Source organism: Eubalaena glacialis, chromosome 3, assembly GCF_028564815.1.
Source record: "Eubalaena glacialis isolate mEubGla1 chromosome 3, mEubGla1.1.hap2.+ XY, whole genome shotgun sequence".
Taxonomy (NCBI): domain Eukaryota; kingdom Metazoa; phylum Chordata; class Mammalia; order Artiodactyla; family Balaenidae; genus Eubalaena; species Eubalaena glacialis.
Window position 1 is genome coordinate 114,264,105 of NC_083718.1, and position 20,999 is coordinate 114,285,103.

General features: G+C 40.9%; 1 protein-coding gene across 9 annotated transcripts in view; it reads left to right on the plus strand.

The window, feature by feature from the left end:
- TGFBR3 (transforming growth factor beta receptor 3) overlaps positions 1-20,999 on the plus strand; it is a 198,254-nt gene that overhangs the window by 152,613 nt on the left and 24,642 nt on the right. For 4 of the 9 annotated variants that reach the window (XM_061183899.1, XM_061183896.1, XM_061183897.1 and 1 more), the window contains 9 exons: positions 1,369-1,516; positions 7,143-7,332; positions 9,070-9,407; positions 9,835-9,987; positions 12,737-12,877; positions 13,049-13,207; positions 17,347-17,646; positions 18,183-18,239; positions 20,532-20,652. In XM_061183899.1, the coding sequence (XP_061039882.1) occupies positions 1,369-1,516; positions 7,143-7,332; positions 9,070-9,407; positions 9,835-9,987; positions 12,737-12,877; positions 13,049-13,207; positions 17,347-17,646; positions 18,183-18,239; positions 20,532-20,652 (1,607 nt within the window). The remainder of the gene's footprint in view (positions 1-1,368; positions 1,517-7,142; positions 7,333-9,069; positions 9,408-9,834; positions 9,988-12,736; positions 12,878-13,048; positions 13,208-17,346; positions 17,647-18,182; positions 18,240-20,531; positions 20,653-20,999) is intronic. The other 5 variants (XM_061183904.1, XM_061183902.1, XM_061183898.1 and 2 more) reach the window with 4 other exon arrangements.

A 20,999-nucleotide genomic window follows, 5' to 3' on the forward strand; every position in this document is an offset into this window, starting at 1 on the left:
CTCACCCCCAGCGTCCTACCCCAGTACTGGAAATTTAACTCTATCAAGAATGATTATGGAATTTAAGAAAGAAAGAAAAGGGAGAAAGTAGGCCTTTCTCCTACTTTCACCTGCATTTCATGGGGACTAGTGAGTTAAAATGTAAATTCATATTATAGAAGGATTTCACAGTTAAAATTCTAATGAAACTTTGATTTCAAAAGTGAATAAACTACCAATCGGTTTTGGTAGGATTGGAAATGGAATTCTGTTCCATGTGAAGAATTTGTGGAAAATTAAAAGGGAATGGGAATAGAAGCAATCTGGCAAATGTGCTTAGATATTAAGCCTAAGGCTTCATTTGAGTACTGTATATCATTCATTTTACGGTTTACAAGTGTGTAAAACCAAGATGGAAATAAAGACTTTCCCCTAAATCCAGAATGACAGAGATGTTATTGTTTGGTAAAAATTCTCTTTTATACTGGATTCTTAGAAGTTTGGATTGTGTTCATTAATTTTCCAGTAATCACTTGGTTGACCATCTGTTTTTTTATTTTAATAACTGTATATCCAGAAGTTTGGGAAAGTAAATGTAGATATGATTTTGTGACAAATGTTAATGGCTTAAGCACACCTTATATAAGTCAAGAAATTCTCTAGCCTTTTGCCTCTTATTTTATTCTGAAGCTTCCTCACTGCTTTACTGCCTCCCTCTTCCATCCACCCTGTCATCCCACTCACCAAACTGCTGCCCACTACTGCTCTGAAGGATTTTGAGCACATAGCAGATTAGAATGTTACACATCAAAGGTGCTGGAGGCTGAAAAAGCAACAGTTCTGCTTCAAAAGTAAACTCTCCGGGTTTGTTCACGTCCATTTCAGACAGTGGCTGCTGCATCACACAGGGAGATCACAGGGAGATCAGCTCTAGGTGCTTTGTGTCCACCTAGGGGGGTGGGATAGGGAGGGTGGGAGGGAGACGCAAGAGGGAGGGTATATGGGGATCTATGTATACGTATAGCTGATTCACTTTGTTATACAGCAGAAACTAACACACCACTGTAAAGCAACTATACTCCAATGAAGATGTTAAAAACAAACAAAAAAAAAAGTGGCTGCATTAAGTAACCACCTCTTTTTTTTTTTTAACAAAGAGAAAAAGTTTAGTGGCTAATTATCCACAGGCATATTTTTCTATTGTTATGTAAAACCATTTTGTTATGTGTGCACTAACAATCTGTTTTGCACATGTCATTTGCCTGGGATCGACTCCAGCTTTTTAATCAACTGGCCAGACACTGGAAACATGAAGACTTGGAAGAGGGGAAGATAGTTGCAACTTTCTGGCATTTGGGTCCTAACTCTGCCTTTGTTTTCCATTCACAGTGCTTTCCAGGTGGATATCATAATTGACATAAGACCTTCTCGAAAGGATCCTGAGGTGGTCAAAGATCTCATCCTGATATTGAAGTGCAAAAAGTCTGTCAACTGGGTGATCAAATCTTTTGATATTAAGGGAAACCTGAAAGTTATCGTAAGTTAGTTAAGTGTTTCTTTGTTTTGATGAATGGTGATAATTTAAGCTGTGTTTGTATGTGTTATTTTTGTGAAGTTTCTCTCTGTTATTTTTCACTTTATAAAATAGGCTGCTCCTTGGCTTCTCCTGACAAGGGCGGGCGGGGTGGTAGTTAAAAACATGGTCTTTGCGGTCAGTACAGACCCAGATTTAAGTTCAGACTCTGCCATTTACAGACTGTGACCTTGGGCAAGTCCCTTAACCTCTCTGGACCCCACTTGCCTCATTTGTGAAATTCCTGAAACGTATTAGTGTGCTTTCCAGACTTAGTAAGTATAAAATAATGAACACAAGCCTTTCATGGCTGAGAGCCCTGTAGGGGCCTCAGTGTCATGGTCCTAAATGTCAGCTCTCACTTTGGGGTTGGGTATTTAAGGAAGGTGTGGGAAATCAGCTGACTCCAGCCCATTTTTCTTTTTGAGATAAATACTTGGTATTGGCATGTCTTTTTGCTTGCTTCTAAGGGTAAAACACTGATAAAAGAATTATAGCCATGGAGAGGTTAGTGAGATGATGCTGGAAAAGCATCCCCCAGCCTGTTCCCTAAGCATTATAATTCATGAAGGAAATATACTTAAGAAGTTTAGCTGGGTGGCATGACAGGCAAACAGTAGCTAGTTTCCTGAAAAGATGAATGTTGAAATTTGGTAAAATAAATCTTTTTCAAGTATTTAGGGAGATAACTATTTGACAGAATATTGGAGCAAATTATATTGAAAGTTAAAGAAGAATTGCCCCTCCTCATTTTTAAGAAGATAATTACCTCTTTAGCATCTCTTTTGTGGGCTCAAATTTTTGTGCATTGTCTTTTATAAAAACCGTGGCCAATTCCTCTTTCAGTACCTGCACTGAATCAACTGGAGTGGGTTTTACATTTTCACTATTTTGGGAGAGGGATGCCTTTGGCGTTGGTATTATTCATTCATGGCACCTTCCGTGTGATGATGCAGTGACAGAGCCAACTGTCCCCTGGGCAGCGTCATGTACAAGCATTTGCCAGGGGCAGCAGGCAAAGCCATGAGCACACACATCGTAATTTTAAAGTAATCATTTCTGGTTCCTGTGGTTTTTTTTTTTTTTTTTTTTTTTTTAACTTTGAGAGGATCCCAATGAGCCATCATGTGTAATGGTGATACATTAATTTGGTATTGAGCACAAAGCCCAGCAGTGATTTTCTGAAGTCAGAGCTGTTTTGATTGCCTTCCCTGGCATGGCATGAGGGGTGTTGGTGACCAGGGGTGTCTGCAGCCTTTGCTGCCTGGCACACCAACCAAATGTTTTTAATTTCAGAATAACAAAAACAGGAAAGGGAATCATGCTTTGAAAGGCAAAAGCATACGGTACATTTTAATTCCCTGCTGGAGTTCTTGTGTAAATGTTCTTTTGGCCCTGACCCTTCAATGGCTCTTTCTCTCCCTGAGTACGTGTGCCTGGTCCATGGCAGTCCTGGAGTTCACTTTGAACATCCCCACTTCTCATGTGAATCAGAAAGGCTAGAAATGAGATTGCTCATCCCAGTGCAAGATCTGTTTATATTGCTCTCCTTGGCCGTACTCCTGTTCCAGGCCAATTTTGGACAATGCATGACAACATTGCTAAACAATTAGGTAATGTTTCATGATGTTCTTTTTTATTCTCCCAATCAGTTTCATGCTTTGTGATTTCTTAACTCCCGTCTCAGATGTGAATTCTGACTGTGCTGGGAGGAAAAGTTACCTGCTAATGAAAAGGTGGAGTGGAAAGAATCCTGGCTTTGGGGCCAGACAGGACTGGATTCAAATCCCATTTCCAATTGCCATTACTCCCAGTTGATACTGGGCAATCTCATTGAACTCTGGGTCTGTTTCCTTTCCTGTGAAATGGGTACGATGATAATACTCACCTTGAGAGTTCTTGTGCAGTTTAGCAGAGTCCATTCATTCATTCAACAAATATTTGTTAAGTGTGTCCTGGGTATTTCGTCTAAAGCACTCAGCATACTGCCTGCACATGGTGAGTTCTCAGCTACATGTACTGCTTAACTTCTGTGAGCCTCAGGTTCCCCTTCTCTAGAAAGGAATAGTAATGCCTAGTCCTTATATTTTGGAGGAGAATTAAATAACACATGTAAAGCTCTTAGCACAGTGCCTGCCATAAAAAGGGGGGGTTCATCTTCCTTCTATTAACAACTCTTTAAAAGTTTGTCTGTAGGAGCAATTAACAAAGTGAAGACAAAGATGAATGACTACTAAAAGAATTGTATGGAACTTGATGGGGTAAATTTAAAGAAGAGCACGCAGACATAGAGAACGGACGTGTGGACACCGGGCGGGGGGGTGGGGTGGGGTGAATTGGGAGATTGGAATTGATGCATGTGCGCTGCCATTTGTAAAACAGATGCTAGTGGGAACCTGCTGTACAGCACAGGGAGCTCAGCTCGGTGCTCTGTGATGACCTAGATGGGTGGGATGGGGGGGGTGGGAGGGAGATCCAAGAAGGAGGGGATATATGTATACATGTAGCTGATTCACTTCGTTGTACAGCAGAAACTAACACAACATTGTAAAGCAACTATACCCCAATTAAAAAAACCAAACCAAAACAAAACATAGGCGCGCGTGCGTGTGTATGTGTGTGTCAGGAATGGGACCTGGGTAGAATGCACCCTCCAAAAGACAGGATGGTCCAAAGAGACACAAAGGGTTGTGTGCTGGGGCCAGATGGGACTACTAGAAGTGTCCACATTACATCGCCATGCCCAGCTCTGGCTTTTAATTCAGGGCCCTTATGGACCATGCATAATCACATTTTGGAAGAACCTCCAACACATAAAAGAATAGATGGAGATAACTTGTTAGAAATTTCCCGTTGTACTATTTCATATGGCCTCAGGGCTTCAAGTTTGGAAATAGTGAGTTTATTCTTAGAAAAGACATTTTTTAATCCCAGTGGGAATATGCAGAACTCTTTGCCTAACCCTTCCCCCAGATGCCCCCTCCCAGACATCAGCAGTTTTGATGCAGGTGTGTTGGGTGGTGGGAGAGAGGGGAAGCCACTCAGACTGTACTTAGCTCATCGTCCTTTGTGAAGATACGAGTGGGAAATGGCGGTGGTATTTGAGACCTCCTTGAACACTCCCATAGGAAGTAGCTATTACTGAGGCCTTGGAAAAGCCTGGGGACTCCCAGAAATACAGGATGAGGAATTCACTCATTGCCGGGAACCAACTTGCCTGCCATTGTCCCAAATCTTGCTGCTTTACAAATGCGTAGATAGATTTCTAGCCTTGTATGTCCCGAGGTGTAATCAGTATGAGTTGTACTGACAGCTACTAGAGTTAATATGGAAAGGTGTAAACAAGTCATTCCATATTGTTACAAAAAGGATAGGTGGCAGTTATGATGATAGTATTCTGGAAATACAGTATTTTCTCAGCTGTCCAACAACATGAAAGACTAGTGCAGATGAGGCCAAGCAGTATTGTTTAGGCCAATGTTGCAACTCCAGCCAGTCAAAACAACAGGCTGCCTTGAAAGGCTGGAAGAAGCTGTGCTGAAGAAAATGCTATTGACTCTGAATAAGAAGTTCTAAGAACAAATTGGATCCTTCTTTACTTCATTTTAGTTTCCTTCTTTCCTTCCTTCCTCCCTCTCTCCCTCTCTCCCTTTGTTTCTTCTTTCCCTTTCCCTAAGGAATTTTCTCTGAAGGAGTTTTCTCTGAATCCCAGTAAGAATAGAATAATCCAAACCTGTGAAACTGAGGTTTTTTTTGCAAATGGCTACAGAACTTGGTTAAAGCTCTCTCTTGTCCCTTTGCATGCATCATTGTGAATGGCCAATCTGGCAGTTTTTCCTCGGATAAGCACGTTGGGTAGTAGAAAAATACACTGGGTGAGATCCTTTAAGCTTTGAATTGAAAATGTGTGTCCTCAGCCAATATCTCACAACCAGAGAGGCCAAGAGAACTTAGAGGCTGTGAATCTTCTATGGTTTTACAGTGGGAAAGGATTAATATTTAGTCATGTTAGGGGCAAACAGAATGGGAAACAAATGGGGAATTTAGGAAAAATGCTGCATGTATGCAGAAGAAAATAATTGGGCATGGAAATTAAAGTGATTTTTATATGGCATGAGATGGCATAATCTGCTTGCTGGAAGGGCCTTCCAGCCCTGTTGGAGCAGTTGTTGAAAATGTGGTGACTTCCCTTTGGGGTGCCCCTTGCAGCATTCAGCTCCCTCACCATCTGAGAAGATCACTGCTGTAGGATCAGAAGGTGATGTAAAATTTACCTTCCATGTCCTTGTTACTCAGAGTCCTTTTATATCCTTTCCTGGAAAGATTTCTGTCATTCAGTTTTAAGTTTGTAACTGATTACCAAGTGAAAGTTAATTTTAACAGTTACTTGTACTGCCGGATAAAAATATTGGTACTATATACAATGGAATATTACTCAGCCATAAAAAGAAATGAAATTGAGTTATTTGTAGTGAGATGGATGGACCTAGAGTCTGTCATACAGAGTTAAGTAAGTCAGAAAGAGAAAAACAAATACCATATGCTAACACTTATATATGGAATCTAAAAAAAAAAAAGATGGTTATGAAGAACCTAGGGACAGGACAGGAATAAAGACACAGATGTAGAGAATGGACTTGAGGGCACGGGGTGGGGGGAAGGGTAAGCTGGGATGAAGTGAGAGAGTGGCATGGACATATATACACTACCAAATGTAAAATAGATAGCTAGTGGGAAGCAGCCGCATAGCACAAGGAGATCAGATCGGTGTTTTGTGACCACCTAGAGGGGTGGGATAGGGAGGGTGGGAGGGAGACGCAAGAGGGAGGAGATATGGGGATACATGTATATGTATAGCTGATTCACTTTGTTATAAAGCAGAAACTAACACACCATTGTGAAACAATTATACTCCAATAAAGATGTTTAAAATATATATATATATAGGTACTTAGAGGGATGGCAACTTAATTAATTAATATTTTAAACCATAAAATCTAAGCATATTCTGTTAATAGAATTGGCAAATGTATACAGTTACAGGATTCCTAAATTGATCATAAATTATAAATGAAGTATGAACATTGACTGTTTCACCGTATGGAATTCAGTAGTTTACAAAGGTGGGATAGTCTCCACAGTGAAGTAACTAAGTTGTCCCTTCTTTCATTTAACTCTAGGGTATAGGATTTGGGGGAAATATAACATGCAAACCTGTATACTTTATATATAATTTTAAATAAAAATAAGGAAAAGTTTGGTATCATATTTGGTGTGTGTGTTAATAATTTAAACATTAACTCTGTAGTGACATACCAGGTATGCTTATGATAATTAGTTTATCAACCAATGACAAAAATGATTATGCCATTTGTATCAACATAAGCAACCCAAATGGTATAACCAGTCAGCATGAGTAGATGTTTCTTAGTCTGCTGTTACAGATTTTCACATCAGTATTCTCAGCCCAAGGAAAGTAGGGATCAAAAGAGTAAATAGTTCTTTCATACACAATAATCTATTTGTTTCAGATATTAAGGCACTGTTTAATTTCATACACTCATGAGTGAAATTTTACTATTATCTTCAGGCTCCTAACAGTATTGGCTTTGGGAAGGAAAGTGAAAGATCCATGATAATGACCAAATCAATAAGAGATGACATTCCTTCAACCCAAGAGAGTCTGGTCAAGTGGGCTTTGGACAATGGCTGTAGTCCAGTAACATCATACACAGTGGCTCCTGTGGCTAATAGATTTCATCTTCGGCTTGAAAACAATGGTAAGTATGATTTTTTTTTTTTTGTATAAAAAATATCCCCCAAATGAGTTTTCCAATGAGGAACTCTCATTTCAGCTTATATGGTGCTGTTTTTCTGTTGCAAATTTTAATGATTCATTCACTACTTTTCACTATAAAGCTTAAAGTTACATAGAATTGTGCTAGATTATTTTGGGGAAATTATCTTTAATATAGATTTTTTTGTAACAGAGTTGATTGCGTGTTGGAAAACTTAGTTATAGATCACTTTCGCTGTGCTTATATTAAGGATAAATTATCCTGGGTTCTTTTCTCAGAGGTGCCTAATGATCACTTTTGGCTGAGATACAGAGGGGTTGGGCCTGCAGGAGAGAAGTCTTAGTTCAGGCTGGATCTTATAGGAAAATAGTCATGAGCACTCATGCTTTCTCATACTCATCCAGAGGGAATGCAGGAGTTATTATCCCACTTTGATGGAGGAGAAAGCAGAGGCTTAACAAGTTCTTAAGGTTCTCCAGAATCTGATCGATAGTAAGACTTGAAACCCAGGTTTTCTGATCCCCAGACCTCTTGCTCACCACACAGTACCACTACTGAGTGCAGTGCCGGTAGAATGAAGGTTAGGAGTACAGGTTCAAGTCCCAGCCCTGCCATTTGTTCACTGTTTGGAAGTTGCTTAACCTCTGAGCCTCAGATTCCTTCTCAGTCATATGAGGGAAACAACAGGCCCACCTCGAAGGGTGGTTGTGAAGGGGTATTTTTAATCAAAGTACAAATTATAAACCTCCAAACCTCTGACTCCTTTTGGACCCATACAACTGTGCCATCCTTTTCAAAAAAATAGTATCGAAGGAGAGCCAACATCCACTGTCATCCTTATTCCCAACTCCCACTGAGATGGATTGACCTCAAGCATACGTCAGTTGGCTTTGAATAGTGGATGTAGAGAATACGGGGAAAAATTTTTTTTCTTTAAATTGTTGAAAATATGAGAGAATAATGAGTATGGATTGTATGGAAATATGTCTCTCCCTTTGAAGGAATAACTGTGCCTAAGCAACTTTTTCTTTCTTCCTTTGGGACTAGGTTCTAAAAGGCCAGGGTATCCAGATACGTGTTAGAATTTAGCACTCAAAAAGGAGGTAGCAAAATCATTTCAAAATACCAATACTGTTTCAAGAAATCTTTAGAGAAACTGTTCTAAAGAATCTCTAGATTCAAGGAAAGTATTTCATTGGCATTCGAATGGAATAATATTGTCCCACATAACTTATTCAAATAGTAGATTTGTATAGCTTGAAAGGCCTTAAAAATCATCTAATCCGGTGGTTCTTAATCTTGGCTCCACATTGGAATCACCTGGGGAGCTTTAAAACATAATGATTTAAAGAGAGTTCAGTTTTTAATTGGCCTGGGATGCAGCCTGAGCATAGGGATTTTCTTTTTTAAGCTCCCAGAGTGATTTTAATGTGCAGCCAAAGTTGAGAACCACTGATCTAATCCAACCTCTTAATTTTAAAAATTGGGAAACTGAGGCACAGAGAGGTAGGCCACTTACCCAAAGCCATTCAACCAGTTAGCAAGAACATCAGCACTAGAATTCAGGCTTCCAGACTCCTCATCTCTTTTATACATTGCTTGTTAAGAGTAATTTTACACATGCCCATTCTTTGCTAATTTCTCCTCTTCTTACCTCTAATGATATGATTGTGGCCTGGCATCAAACACTGATGATGTTTTGCCTTCTTCTCTTACCAGCAGAGGAGATGAGAGATGAGGAAGTCCATACCATCCCTCCTGAGCTACGGATCCTGCTGGACCCTGGCACCCTACCTGCCCTGGACAACCCACCCATCCGGGGAAGGGGAGGCCGAAATGGAGGTTTCCCCTTTCCCTTCCCCGATATCTCCAGGACAGGCTGGAAGGAAGGGGGAGAAGATGGGATCCCTCGGCCAAAGGACCCTGTCATCCCCAGCATACAACTGTTTCCTGGTCCCAGAGAGGCCGAGGAGGTGCAGGGGAGGATGGATGTTGCCCTGTCAGTCAAATGTGACAATGAAAAGATGACTGTGGCTATAGAAAAAGATTCATTTCAGGTGGGTGCCGTTTCTTAAAGGAGAGAAGAGAAGGCTACCTCCCTCCCCATCTTGCCTCAGTCTGTGTTAGTTATTTCCAGCTCTTTCACTTTTGAACTCCAGAGATTTGATACTGTTTTCTCAGTTGGATGGGCTCACTTCCCCTTGGCTGTGATTCTCACCCGGTTCCTGTTGTTCTCAGTGAGGGGGGTTCCAGATCCTTGTGTGTCAATATTTTGCTATTGAATTTCCAAGGCCAACAAACACAATTCTGGGGCTGTTGAGAGATGCTAGGCTGAAAGGAGGTAAGGGGGGAGGGGAAGTGCAGACCTCCAGCAACTTGGAAGGCCTGGACTTGCAACTTGGAAGACCAGGCAAAATGTGTTAACTGCATGCTGTAGAATGGCCTGTGGGCCCCCCTTTATGTCTTCGGTCGTTGTTGTTTCAGGCCAGCGGCTACTCTGGGATGGAGCTCACCCTGTTGGATCCCACATGCAAGGCCAAGATGAATGGCACCCACTTCATTTTGGAGTCTCCCCTGAATGGCTGTGGGACTCGGCACCGGCGATCAGCCCCTTATGGTGTGGTTTACTACAACTCCGTGAGTGTTCTCCAGGACAAAACTTTCCCTTTGCCAGAGCCTTGCTGGGTGTTGTTACCTTAAAATTAGTCTTAAGACTTCTAGGAAAGTGAGGAGGGTCTGAACAAAGCCAAGTGTCAGTTCTCAACAAAATGGGATGTAGTATGACCCTGAACTCTTTTATTTGTTTTGTTGATGAGTCTGTGGGAGTTGGGAGGCCCTGTTTTCTCGGCTGGAGCATTTGTGGTGATCTTTCCCACCCTTCCTTCCATCTCCTCTTGGCAGAGTTTCACTGGCAAGGTGATTATGACTTTTTCCGGCTAAGCTGCAGGCTCGGATGGCCTGGTCCACGTAAGGATAAAATCCAAGCCCTTGGGCTATGAGTGAGCACCTCTATACAACTGAGCTAAACAGATCCGTGGTCTCTCTGGCCTCATCTGAGTCTTGTCTAGAAGTAGGAGAACTTCTCCCTCCCTCATGAACAAAAGAACCAAAAGAGAGAAGTCTGAAAAGGTCCTTCAAGAAAGTGTTAAATCTCTCTTCATCTCTAAGAAAGACCCTAAATTGAAGAAAATCTTCTATTTTTGAAGTTACCCAGAGAGAGATTCCACAGATTCTCCCAATGATAATCCATTGCAATAGCTACCCTTCACTTTCCAGACATGATTCTTGTCAGAATCTTGTCAGAACAGATTCATCTAAATCTGTTCTTGTAGAGATGGACACTTAACAGTGAATGTTAAAAGAATTTGAACATGAAATTTCAAAAGGACTTTAAAGTGATAATTTTGCAATTTGAGTTGTACTTTTGCTGGTGGAAATAGGGCTCAAAGATCCCTGTGTCCATCTTTGACATGGTGCGTGTGTCTGCACTCAGCGCCTACCCCAGCTTTGGCTTGGCACGGGGAGGCCCCGACTGCTCTGTTTATTCCACTGCCAGTCAACAGATGGGCTCAACCTAGCCAGAGAAGAGACTGGCTCTCTGGTCAGTGTGGCTCATGTGGAGACTGACTCTCCTGTGAGCCAAGGTTATTGTTCCTCAGACAATCTTAGAATGTTTGAGCTGGAAAGAGCCCTAAGCTGATCTCATTCAACGTCCTCATTTCACAGGTGAGGAAATGGAAATCCAGGGAGTTAAGAGACTTGCTTGGATTTGAGAGACTAGTTAACAGTAGAGCCAGGACTGAATCCAGCTTCCTGACCTCTCATCCACTAATCTTCCCCCAACTCTAGGTAGCGGCAGTTACTCTCCCTTTGTTACTGAAATCTTTTATTAACCTTTGACTTCTATGATGAACCCTCTTCTGCCAATTCCAACTCTAATTTTCTTGCAGTTATAGAGTTTTTCCAGATGTAATGAATGTCATATATTACTGGTATACTTGATTTTGGAATTTTAAACTTTTATCTAAATTAATGCCAATAAGAGGCCATGGTAATCAGTCTGTTAAGTAAAAGAAAAGTGCCATCTGCCTCAGGAGAGAAGCGTATATTCATTCTTTCTTTCTTTTTTTTTTTTTTAAATTATGATAGGGTAAGTCATAACCTAACTTGCTTCAGTTGCATCAGTACTTTCTTTTGAGGGCCTGGTAAAGAATAGAGAGGCAGTTTTCCTTCATTTCCTTCCCATTCACCTCTTCAGTGGCTATTTTAACTATTTCTTCCAGTTATAATTGTTTGTAGTAATTTTCAGACTTAGTATGTATTTTTGTTTTGCAACATATTAAAAATCTAAGGATGTGGAGTGAAAAATCAAACAAAAAGTATAACTATATTATATATGCAAAGAAATTAGGAGTTAATTTATGGAGCCCTGGTCCTTGGGCAAATTTTTTCACCTTATCTGGAGCTAACCTAGGAATAATCATTTCAACCAGTGTTAAGATAGGTTGTCATGGCATAAAACATGATGTTCTTTCCTGCATCTATACACCATACAAAAGATATATTGGGGGACTTCCCTGTGGCACAGTGGTTAAGAATCCGCCTGCCAATGCAGGGGACACGGGTTCAAGCCCTGGTCGGGGAAGAGACCACATGCTGCGGAGCAACTAAGCCCGTGCGCCACAACTACTGAGCCTCCGCTCTAGAGCCCGTGAGCCACAACTACTGAGCCTATGCACCACAACTACTGAAGCCCGCATGCCTATAGAGCCCTCGCTCGCCACAACTAGAGAAAGCCCGCATGCAGCAATGAAGACCCAACACAGCCAAAATTAAATAAATAAATTTATTTTTAAAAAAAGATATATTGGGGAGATGGAGGAGTGCAGGAGTAACAGTGAGGAGAGAATGGCTCAATAGTAAACATCAGGTCCTTTGCTTCTAACTCAAACCAAACTTGGTCAAATCTTGACAGATACAAATTACAGGAGCTCCTTGGATTAGCCAAATCAGTATTTCTTAGGGTTTTCCATATAAAGGTTCCTAAGGAGAACCCCTTCCCACCCCCCATGGTATAGGGGGGCCTATTGACAACCCCATCCAATCCCATTTCAGTGTCTGGTGTTTTCCCACTGTTTGAAATAATTTATATTTTGTCACAGGGGAAAATACATATTTTACTGTAAATCTTAATTTGAACATGCATTGGGCTTCTTCTTTTTCATCTCTTTTAGGATGAAGTCCTAAAAATACTTGAAGTTGGTTTTTTTTTTTTAAGTCAGATTTTCAGTTTGCCTCTGAATTATTACATGGGTGTTTGTGTGAGGTAGAACCAAAGGCACGTGATTTGGTGTTTTTATAACATTGTGCTTTCCTTGCCTTTTAGATTGTAATACAGGTTCAACCCCCTGGGGATAGTAGTGGCTGGCCAGATGGTTATGAAGATTTGGAGTCAGGTGATAATGGATTTCCAGGAGATACGGATGGAGGAGATACTTCCTTCTTCAGCCGACCTGAAATTGTGGTGGTATGTGTTTATTTGTAGTAGGTAGTTTGTAGAGACCGGTGTCTTTTTGGTCAGCTTTAGTCAGGGACTATTGGAAAATAGAATCAGATGTTAAAGCCTAAAGCTCATAAAGCTACAAGCTTCATTTGATTGTGATTTATCTCCATCTGTGTGTTTGGTTTTTTTTTCCAGTTTAATTGTAGCCTGCGGCAGGTGGGGAATCCCAGTAGCTTCCAGGACCCACCCAACAGAAATGTCACCTTCAACATGGAGCTGTACAACACTGACCTCTTTCTGGTGCCCTCCCAAGGTGTCTTCTCTGTGGCAGAGAACGGACATGTTTTTGTTGAGGTGAGACCCAAATGTTAGCCTTGGGCTGTTAGGTTAGCGCAGATTCGTAGTAGCTCCTGGGCATGAGTGAAAGCAGCTGGGGCAGACCTCTTCCTGCTTTTCCTCACCGCTTTGACCAGCTCTGCGTGAGGGCGTGGCTTAGAAAATGCTCCCACGTCGATTTCTGACCAAAGCAGGAAATTTCAGGATTCACTACGTTCATTCTAAACGGAGACACTATTTTGTAGATGAATGGATAAATGTTTAAAAAAAATCGGCACTGTGAATTCTAATAAAGCCCTGTCCTTACTTTGTCCTTAGCATTTTTGCTAAGGACAGTTGTTCAGTAGCTGCAATATCAGAATTAACCAAGGAATATTTCAAACCACCTCAGAGACTATCTTTTAAACTGTGGATACTTTTGAGTGAAATACTGTGTGTTACTGTATCTCATGAAAATTGCTTTTTCTAGATCATCATCAAAATGTATCTATAAATTCTTTAAAACTATTTCCTATATATAACAGTAATAACCACACATAACATAAATCTTTGGAATGACTACAAAAATATTAGGTAGTGATGGTAATAATGAAATAACAACAGCTAACATTTATTGCAGATTTATTTTGTGCCAAGCTCAGTTATAAGTATTGTAGTATTTTACTCTTCGAAGCAATTCTGTGAGACAGGACTAATAATATCCCCATTTTGTAGATGAGGCAATTGAGGCATAAACTTGTCTAAGGTCACACAGTTAGTACCTACTAGAGTTCAGAGTCAGAGTTCATGCTCAGACCATCTGGCTCCAGAGCCCACACTGTTATCCACTGGATGCTATCGTTTATCCTCAAAGTACCATTTGAAAGGGGGAGAAAATGTAACCTCTTAGCAGTACAAATATCCAAGTTCACAGATTGGATTCTAGAGAAGATCAATATCCTCATGGCCCCAGAATGTCTGCTGGTCTTACATGGAAGTCGTCCTCTGTTGAGCTGGTTTTGGTGCTGAGCTGCAAGCTGGTGTTCTCCTTCACTGTGGGAGGAGGGAGAAGCTTAAGGGGCCAAAATGGGATACTTCCATATATTAAAAGTGACTTCAGTGCACATATTTCTAGTTAAGAAAGACAAATAACTCACATTTGTACTGATTCTGGGACGGAGCCCACTGGCTCTAGACATTTTCCTGGATCGTCTCCTTCTTTTTGATTCCCTCTTCTGAGAGATCTTGTCTTTCTTTGGGTATACCTTCTTTCTCTGCTGGGGAAAATATACTGCTTTCTACATGCTGTCCCTAATCAGAGCTCTCTCCTAATCCAAGATGCATTGTTTTCTTCTTGCTTTTACGGCTGCACAATCCACATGTGTGGTTGATCAGTGGTTCGCTGTTATGCTATGGATTTTAGGGGTGCTGCTTCATTGCAGTTTGTTCTTTTCCAGATGTGTGCCTGGCTTTGCCAGTCTATGGCGTTGCTGCCTTAAATCTTCCTCATGTATCCTACCCTGGGTGTTTTGGGTTTTCTCCCCCACCCTGCCACCCACAGTGTTGGCTTGCTTGAAATTCATTTTCTTTTTCATTCTTATTTTCCCATTTATATATCATCTATATTGTTCATAATTAAATTTAATCAAAGACATGGTCAAGTGATGGAAAAAAGTGAACCAAATCTTTTTGCTGTACCATTTTAAATATCATTATACATGATAATAATACATAATAATACACTGAAGAGAATCTGGGGAGGGGGAAAATGGTATAAACTGCTTTATTTTAAAGTTGTTTTAAACCACCTGAAATACGAGAGAGAATCTGTAAATATTTTGCTAAATAGGATAGCAGCCATGCCTAGTCCTTGTTTCCCAGTTTGGACTCCACTGCTAATAATAAAATTTTTTATTTGGGGAAAGTAAATAAAACTTACCCAGTCATTGGCTTGGTCTAAAGAACTATTTCCATGTTTCTTCTCGTGGTCATCCTTACCACATCCCCTCCCAGAATCTTCTATTTCCTCTAGATCCTAGTCTCTTCCTTTAATCCAAGACATTATCAGCTTTGCCACCTGGTCTTTGGTCATCCTTGGGTGATAGTTGGTCACATAGTTGGCAGCTTTTCTTTTAGTTCATTTGTCTTGGGAAATTAAAAGAATATATATCTATATATAACCCCCGAAATTTAAATCTAGACTAATACTATTAATAATAGCTGGCATTTCTTAACTAGAAGGGAACTGTGTTGTGTGCATGTAATTTTGACTTTACAGATCGTCACAATCACTGTATCTAGTCAGTGTTAGTGCCCTCGTTCTGTGGGGGAAAAACCAAGGTTTAGTGCTCACAGCGCGTGAGCAGCAGAGTCCTGCCACTACTCATTTCCGGTCCACTTCAGAGGAAAAGACTTGTTGACAATTTTTTTCCTCTCATCGAAACAACTTTTTGGAATACCTTAGACATTCTGCCATTGCATACTTTCTTTGAGATTAGAGAAGAGGTTTGCATTTCTTCTGTCACACATTTTTGCATTGTGGGTTCTGAGTTCATGTTAAAGGCCACTTTTTAAAATAGAGTATATGTAATTTGCCATTTTCCCAAGATTAAATATCTCATTTTTGGAAATACTGTAAAAATAATGAAGTGTGAATATTTTCAGACTACCAAATACTACTTCCTGGCAAGACTTCTTACCAAGCACCCTCCCTGGCCACATCATGGGTGGCTTGAATTGACCCTGTAGCTGTAGTGAAATAGTGAAGAGAAAATAGACGGGCTCAGAAGACCTGGGCTCAAGCCTTGGTTTCACCCAGTGTTTGTTAGATATGATTTTGAACAAGTCAGCTATCCTGTGTGTTCAGTTTTTCCTCCATTTATAAAATGAAGATGAAAATATTTATCTCATAAGACTATTCTCAGGGATTAAGCTTTAAGGCACAACAAAATGTCATTATCACAGTCATCTTCATTGTTTAGCATCTTGCAGTTAACCACATAGGGATCTTTCAAGATAGTGCCGTGGCCTGAAAGCCCCATGCAATGTCAGGGATTTCCCCTGGGTATTTCAGAATGGAAAGTGTGTTTATATCTTCATGCCTTTGAAAGGATTCTGGGGCTATTGGCCTATGGTTAAGGACCAACTTTATTTCTAAAGTGTTTAAGTTTATTTTGATCCTGAGTTTAGTCAAGGAATGAGGCAATAGAGGGGAGAAGCAGTTCACACAGTGATCCGTGTGTCACCAAATGGAGGATCCAGTCTGGTTTGAGGATTTTAGCTGAGTTCAGGATAGTTGAGATTTTAATTGGTAGTTGAGATGAGAATTGAATTCTGTTTACTCTTGGCCAAATACTACTTCCTGTTTCTAAAGAAAAGAACCTTAACAAGGTTTGGACATAGCCCGTACAAATGTTTTGTAAGAGGGAAGTGTAAATGAGTCGGAAACATTTCCAGATTAGATTTCCCTTAAAACACCCTTGGGCTTAAAGAGTGAAGGGAGAGTACTTGGCAAGGTCTGGTTTGGACCTCTGAGAAGCTGGGACACTTTGCCAGGCCTGTGATCGCCACCAGATTGCACCCTCCCCGACATGCAGCCCCAGAGGCCAGCTCTGCCTGCTCACCATGAAGCAGGACTTCAGGCGAATCTATAGCTTTACTGCAATGTTTTAGGCTCAGTCTGACTTGCTGCAGTTGAGAAGTTTGGTCTTCCGTGCCTAGTTTAAATAGATTCTACCTCTGTCCTTTATTTTTTGAGTAATTTTTTAAAAGAACTTGCCTTACAGGTGATACACTATTAATGACATTAGGGGCTTTGCCTACTGGTGTTTTGTTTATTTGGGAAAATCCACTTAGGTGCATGATGTACTTTTGTTTTTATTTCCCAGAGGACTTATGGGAGGTTGAAGAGACTTATTTATCTTGTATTATAGACTCTTCCAGGCTGGGACTTGAACTAAATAATTCACTGTATCATCTATACCAAGTTTAAAGGAAAACATCTGTTTCTTCAATTAGTGTGTGTTACTTTTGTAATTAGAAGGAAGACTATATAGATATGTTAGGAAAGTAAAGCAATGTCTTTCATCAGAAGGGCCGCTTTGGTATGTTACCCTTGTGCCTAGAGTGAAAGTGACACGCTAACTTGTTTCTGAATTGATCTTTCTGTTTTGTTGTAGGTGTCCGTTACCAAGGCTGACCAAGAACTGGGATTTGCCATCCAAACGTGCTTTATCTCTCCATATTCGAACCCTGATAGGATGTCTGATTATACTATCATTGAGAACATTTGTCCTAAAGATGAATCTGTGAAATTCTACAATCCCAAGAGAGTGCACTTTCCTATCCCGCAAGCCGAGATAGATAAGAAACGATTCAGCTTTGTTTTTAAGCCCATCTTCAACACCTCCCTGCTCTTTCTACAGTGTGAGCTCACATTGTGTACCAAAAAGGAAAAGGACCCCCAGAAGTTACCTAAGGTTGGTGGGCCTTCATCCATTTGTACTGTTATTTTGACATTTTTAGGTGAGGCAGTGACCTACCACAGAAGTTTAATCACAAGTTACAGCAGGTTGAGGTTTGGGGTTTGGGAACTGCCCAGTTGAAGCCATAAAGTTCATGTTAGCAGGGAACTGTGAGTTTTATGGAGTCTTAGAGAATAAATCCTGACAGTATGATTTTTTTTTTTTTCCATGCGTGCTACTCAGTAGTATCTTACGAATGATAAATCAAGACTGTTTTCCATTGAAGGAGAGGTCTGGCTTTATCTTTGCTATTCAGATAGTATCCAGTGCCAAGAGTACAGAGAGCCGAAGGACAAGTTCAGTGTGAGGATTAATTTTTCCAGGTCCCGCTGAGATTTGTATTGCAGTTGTTTTTTGACCTTCTCTGTGTGAGTTATAAGGTTGACTTGTCTCATGAGGACTTCTAAGGGAAACTAACAAATATTTTAATTTTTCTTGGTTTCTCATCGGTTCGTCATGTTCGCCTCATGTCACTCCCCACATTGAACCAGTACATTCTATTGCCACAACAGAAATCAGAACCCTTTGACCTTGCTGGCGTGGCCAAGGTAGGGGGGATCAGCAAGGGTAATTACCTCATCGTTTTGGCCTTGTGCACAAAGGGTATCTTCTGCTTAGTTTTGTTTCTGTGATCTGCCATAATTATGTATAATTTCATATGTGCATTTATTTTTTAGACATCTCACACAGTGTAAGCTGACTTCTATTCCTTTTATAATCACATATCAACTAATGTCTAAAAGTCTAATAATCGAGTCATGTCATTAATAATGTATCGTATGGATGGAATTTTCTCACCTGATACATAGGTTGTAAGAGATGGGTGTAGAGGGAGAAGGAAAAATTATTATTATTGGATGGATTACCATTGATATGAATCCTTTGCACTATTATATTCCCCTGGGCATCCATTTCTCCATAAGACCATAGGAAATTTTATAATACATTTGAAAATATAGCAAATCTGATTTCATAGTCCTCAGGGAGTACGTATATATATATATATATATATATATATAAGGTGATTTAGGCTGTGTTCTTTAGGTTGCCTTTGGAAACATTGGTGCCTTAGCTGTGTGGGCCTTCACTTTCCAGTGGCCATCAAGGTTGGGGTGTAGTGGACCATGGTAGAAAACCATGCGGAGCTTCGTGCATGGCTGGGACCCAGAGGATAACTTTTAGGAGTTAGGGATCTAGGAGGGGAGGCCTGGCATTTACCAGGGGTCTTTACTGATGGCTGTGGCTGTTACCTTTCAGTGAGCCTGGCCTGTGGCAGCCCAGCTTCATAGTGTGTTAATCTGTGAAAATTAGTCCTAATATTTCCTTCCAGAACATTCAAAGGAGAGTTCTAAGTCACAGGGGATGACATGGGATGTGACCCTAAGCCTAAAGTCGCTATTTATATCCAAGGCAAGATAGAGTGGAAAGAGCACGGAGGACCGAGAAGGAAGGCCTGCTGCTTACCAACACGACATTAGCAAGTCCCTGACCTCTCAGAACCTGCGTGTCCTCATCTGTACCATTGAAGTAATAGTACGGGCTTCCCTCCTGGGTAGAGGAGCAAATGAGACGGTAGATATGATGACAGAGGACCGTTTATAGAGCTGTTACCACTGTCCCTCTGTTTGCTGCCTGTGGTTAATATTTCCACATTCCTGTGAGTGCTTTCTATGACAATAGACAGAGCCAAAGAATCTTCTAGGAAGAGTTCTCAAAGATCATTGAGTCCAACCCTGCCCATTGCTGATGAAATTGAGGCCAGAGAGTTCAGTGTCTTGCCCAGGGTCTTGCAGTGAGTTCGTTGTAGAATCATAGTCTCTTGCTTAACCAAAGAACTAGTAGGAAAGTAAGAAGGCTTTTCCTAAAATGCAAATCTTTTCAGTAATGATTCCTCTCCACAGAAAATCCATTGTTTCCCTTTACAAGAGGGCATTTCTTGTTTGTTTGTTTGGGGGGGTGGGGAGAGGGGGGGAGTTGTCTTCTTATAACATGTATCTGACTTTCATGTTGCCTAGAGCAGCAATGGCAATAAAGCTACAAGCCTTTGCTCTTTTGTGATTGGAAGAACTGGAAGCTAATTAACTTTTCTGGGTACCTTGCTGTATATAGACTTCTAAAATAATTGATATGTTTCCTCTTCCAACAAAAGGGAATGGATGTCATTGACATTAGCGTTTTACCCACTGATGGGCATAGATAAGGAACCAAAGTTATTTTAAAGAAAAAGGTAATGGAAACAGATACACTAGGCTTGGGCATGGTGGTTCTAAGTTTGGAGCCTTAAAATAGCTAGAAACAGCTGATCTCATGGCCTCCACACCTGGGCTCAACTCCCCAGGACTTCATTGTGGAACATTAAAAGCAGATGACCCTGGAAAGCTTCATTTTGCATGAGCCTATACCAGAGTTAAAAAATCAAACGTACTCGACAACATGATTATCTTTTTGGACAACACATGTAAAATCTGTCACCCTCATAATGCAATACATGAAGTTTCCCACAATCACAAATCACAAACATGAACCATTTATGTGAAGCCAGCTTGGTGAAGGGCCAACATTCGTCATGTAGTTTTTTTATTTTTCAGACTAAATAACACTAAAACCTCCAGTTGTTTTGTGGGAAGCCGTCCAGCCATGTTTGCATCTTCAAGTGCAGCTGAGAATACACTGGGCCTGCTCTCACATCTCCCAGATTATTTGTGGTTCTTTGAAACCACCCCAATGTCCTGTTTTTCTGGGGTAAACAGCTGTGAGCTGTCTGATAAGGGGCCACAGGTCAACTTGTGCAGGCCCTTTTGAGTGACTTCCCGACTCTGCTTTGCTCTGCCTCTCTGCAGTGTGTGCTTCCTGATGAAGCCTGCACCTCGCTGGATGCCTCGATGATCTGGGCCATGATGCAGAATAAGAAGACGTTCACCAAGCCCCTCGCTGTGATCCACCATGAAGTACAATTTAAAGGTGCGTTTCAAGGAGGCTCAGTCAGAGAAGAGGGGCCTGAGGGCTGCTCATAAAGAAGCTGCAATACTGTAAATCAAAGTCCACTTGTATTCAAAAGATAAATTAAGAGCCAATTAGTAACTTTAGAATAGAATTCTTTGCCCAAGGAGTATTTTATTTAGTTGGTTCTCCTGCTGGCATGCGGTTAGTGATACATTTGCAAATGATTTCCTTATTTATTTATTTATCTTCCCCTTTTTGGCCGTGTGCTGCATGGCATGTGGGATCTTAGTTACCCAACCAGGGATCAAACCCGTGTCCCCTGCGGTGGAAGTGTGGAGTCTTAACCACTGTACTGCCAGGGAAGT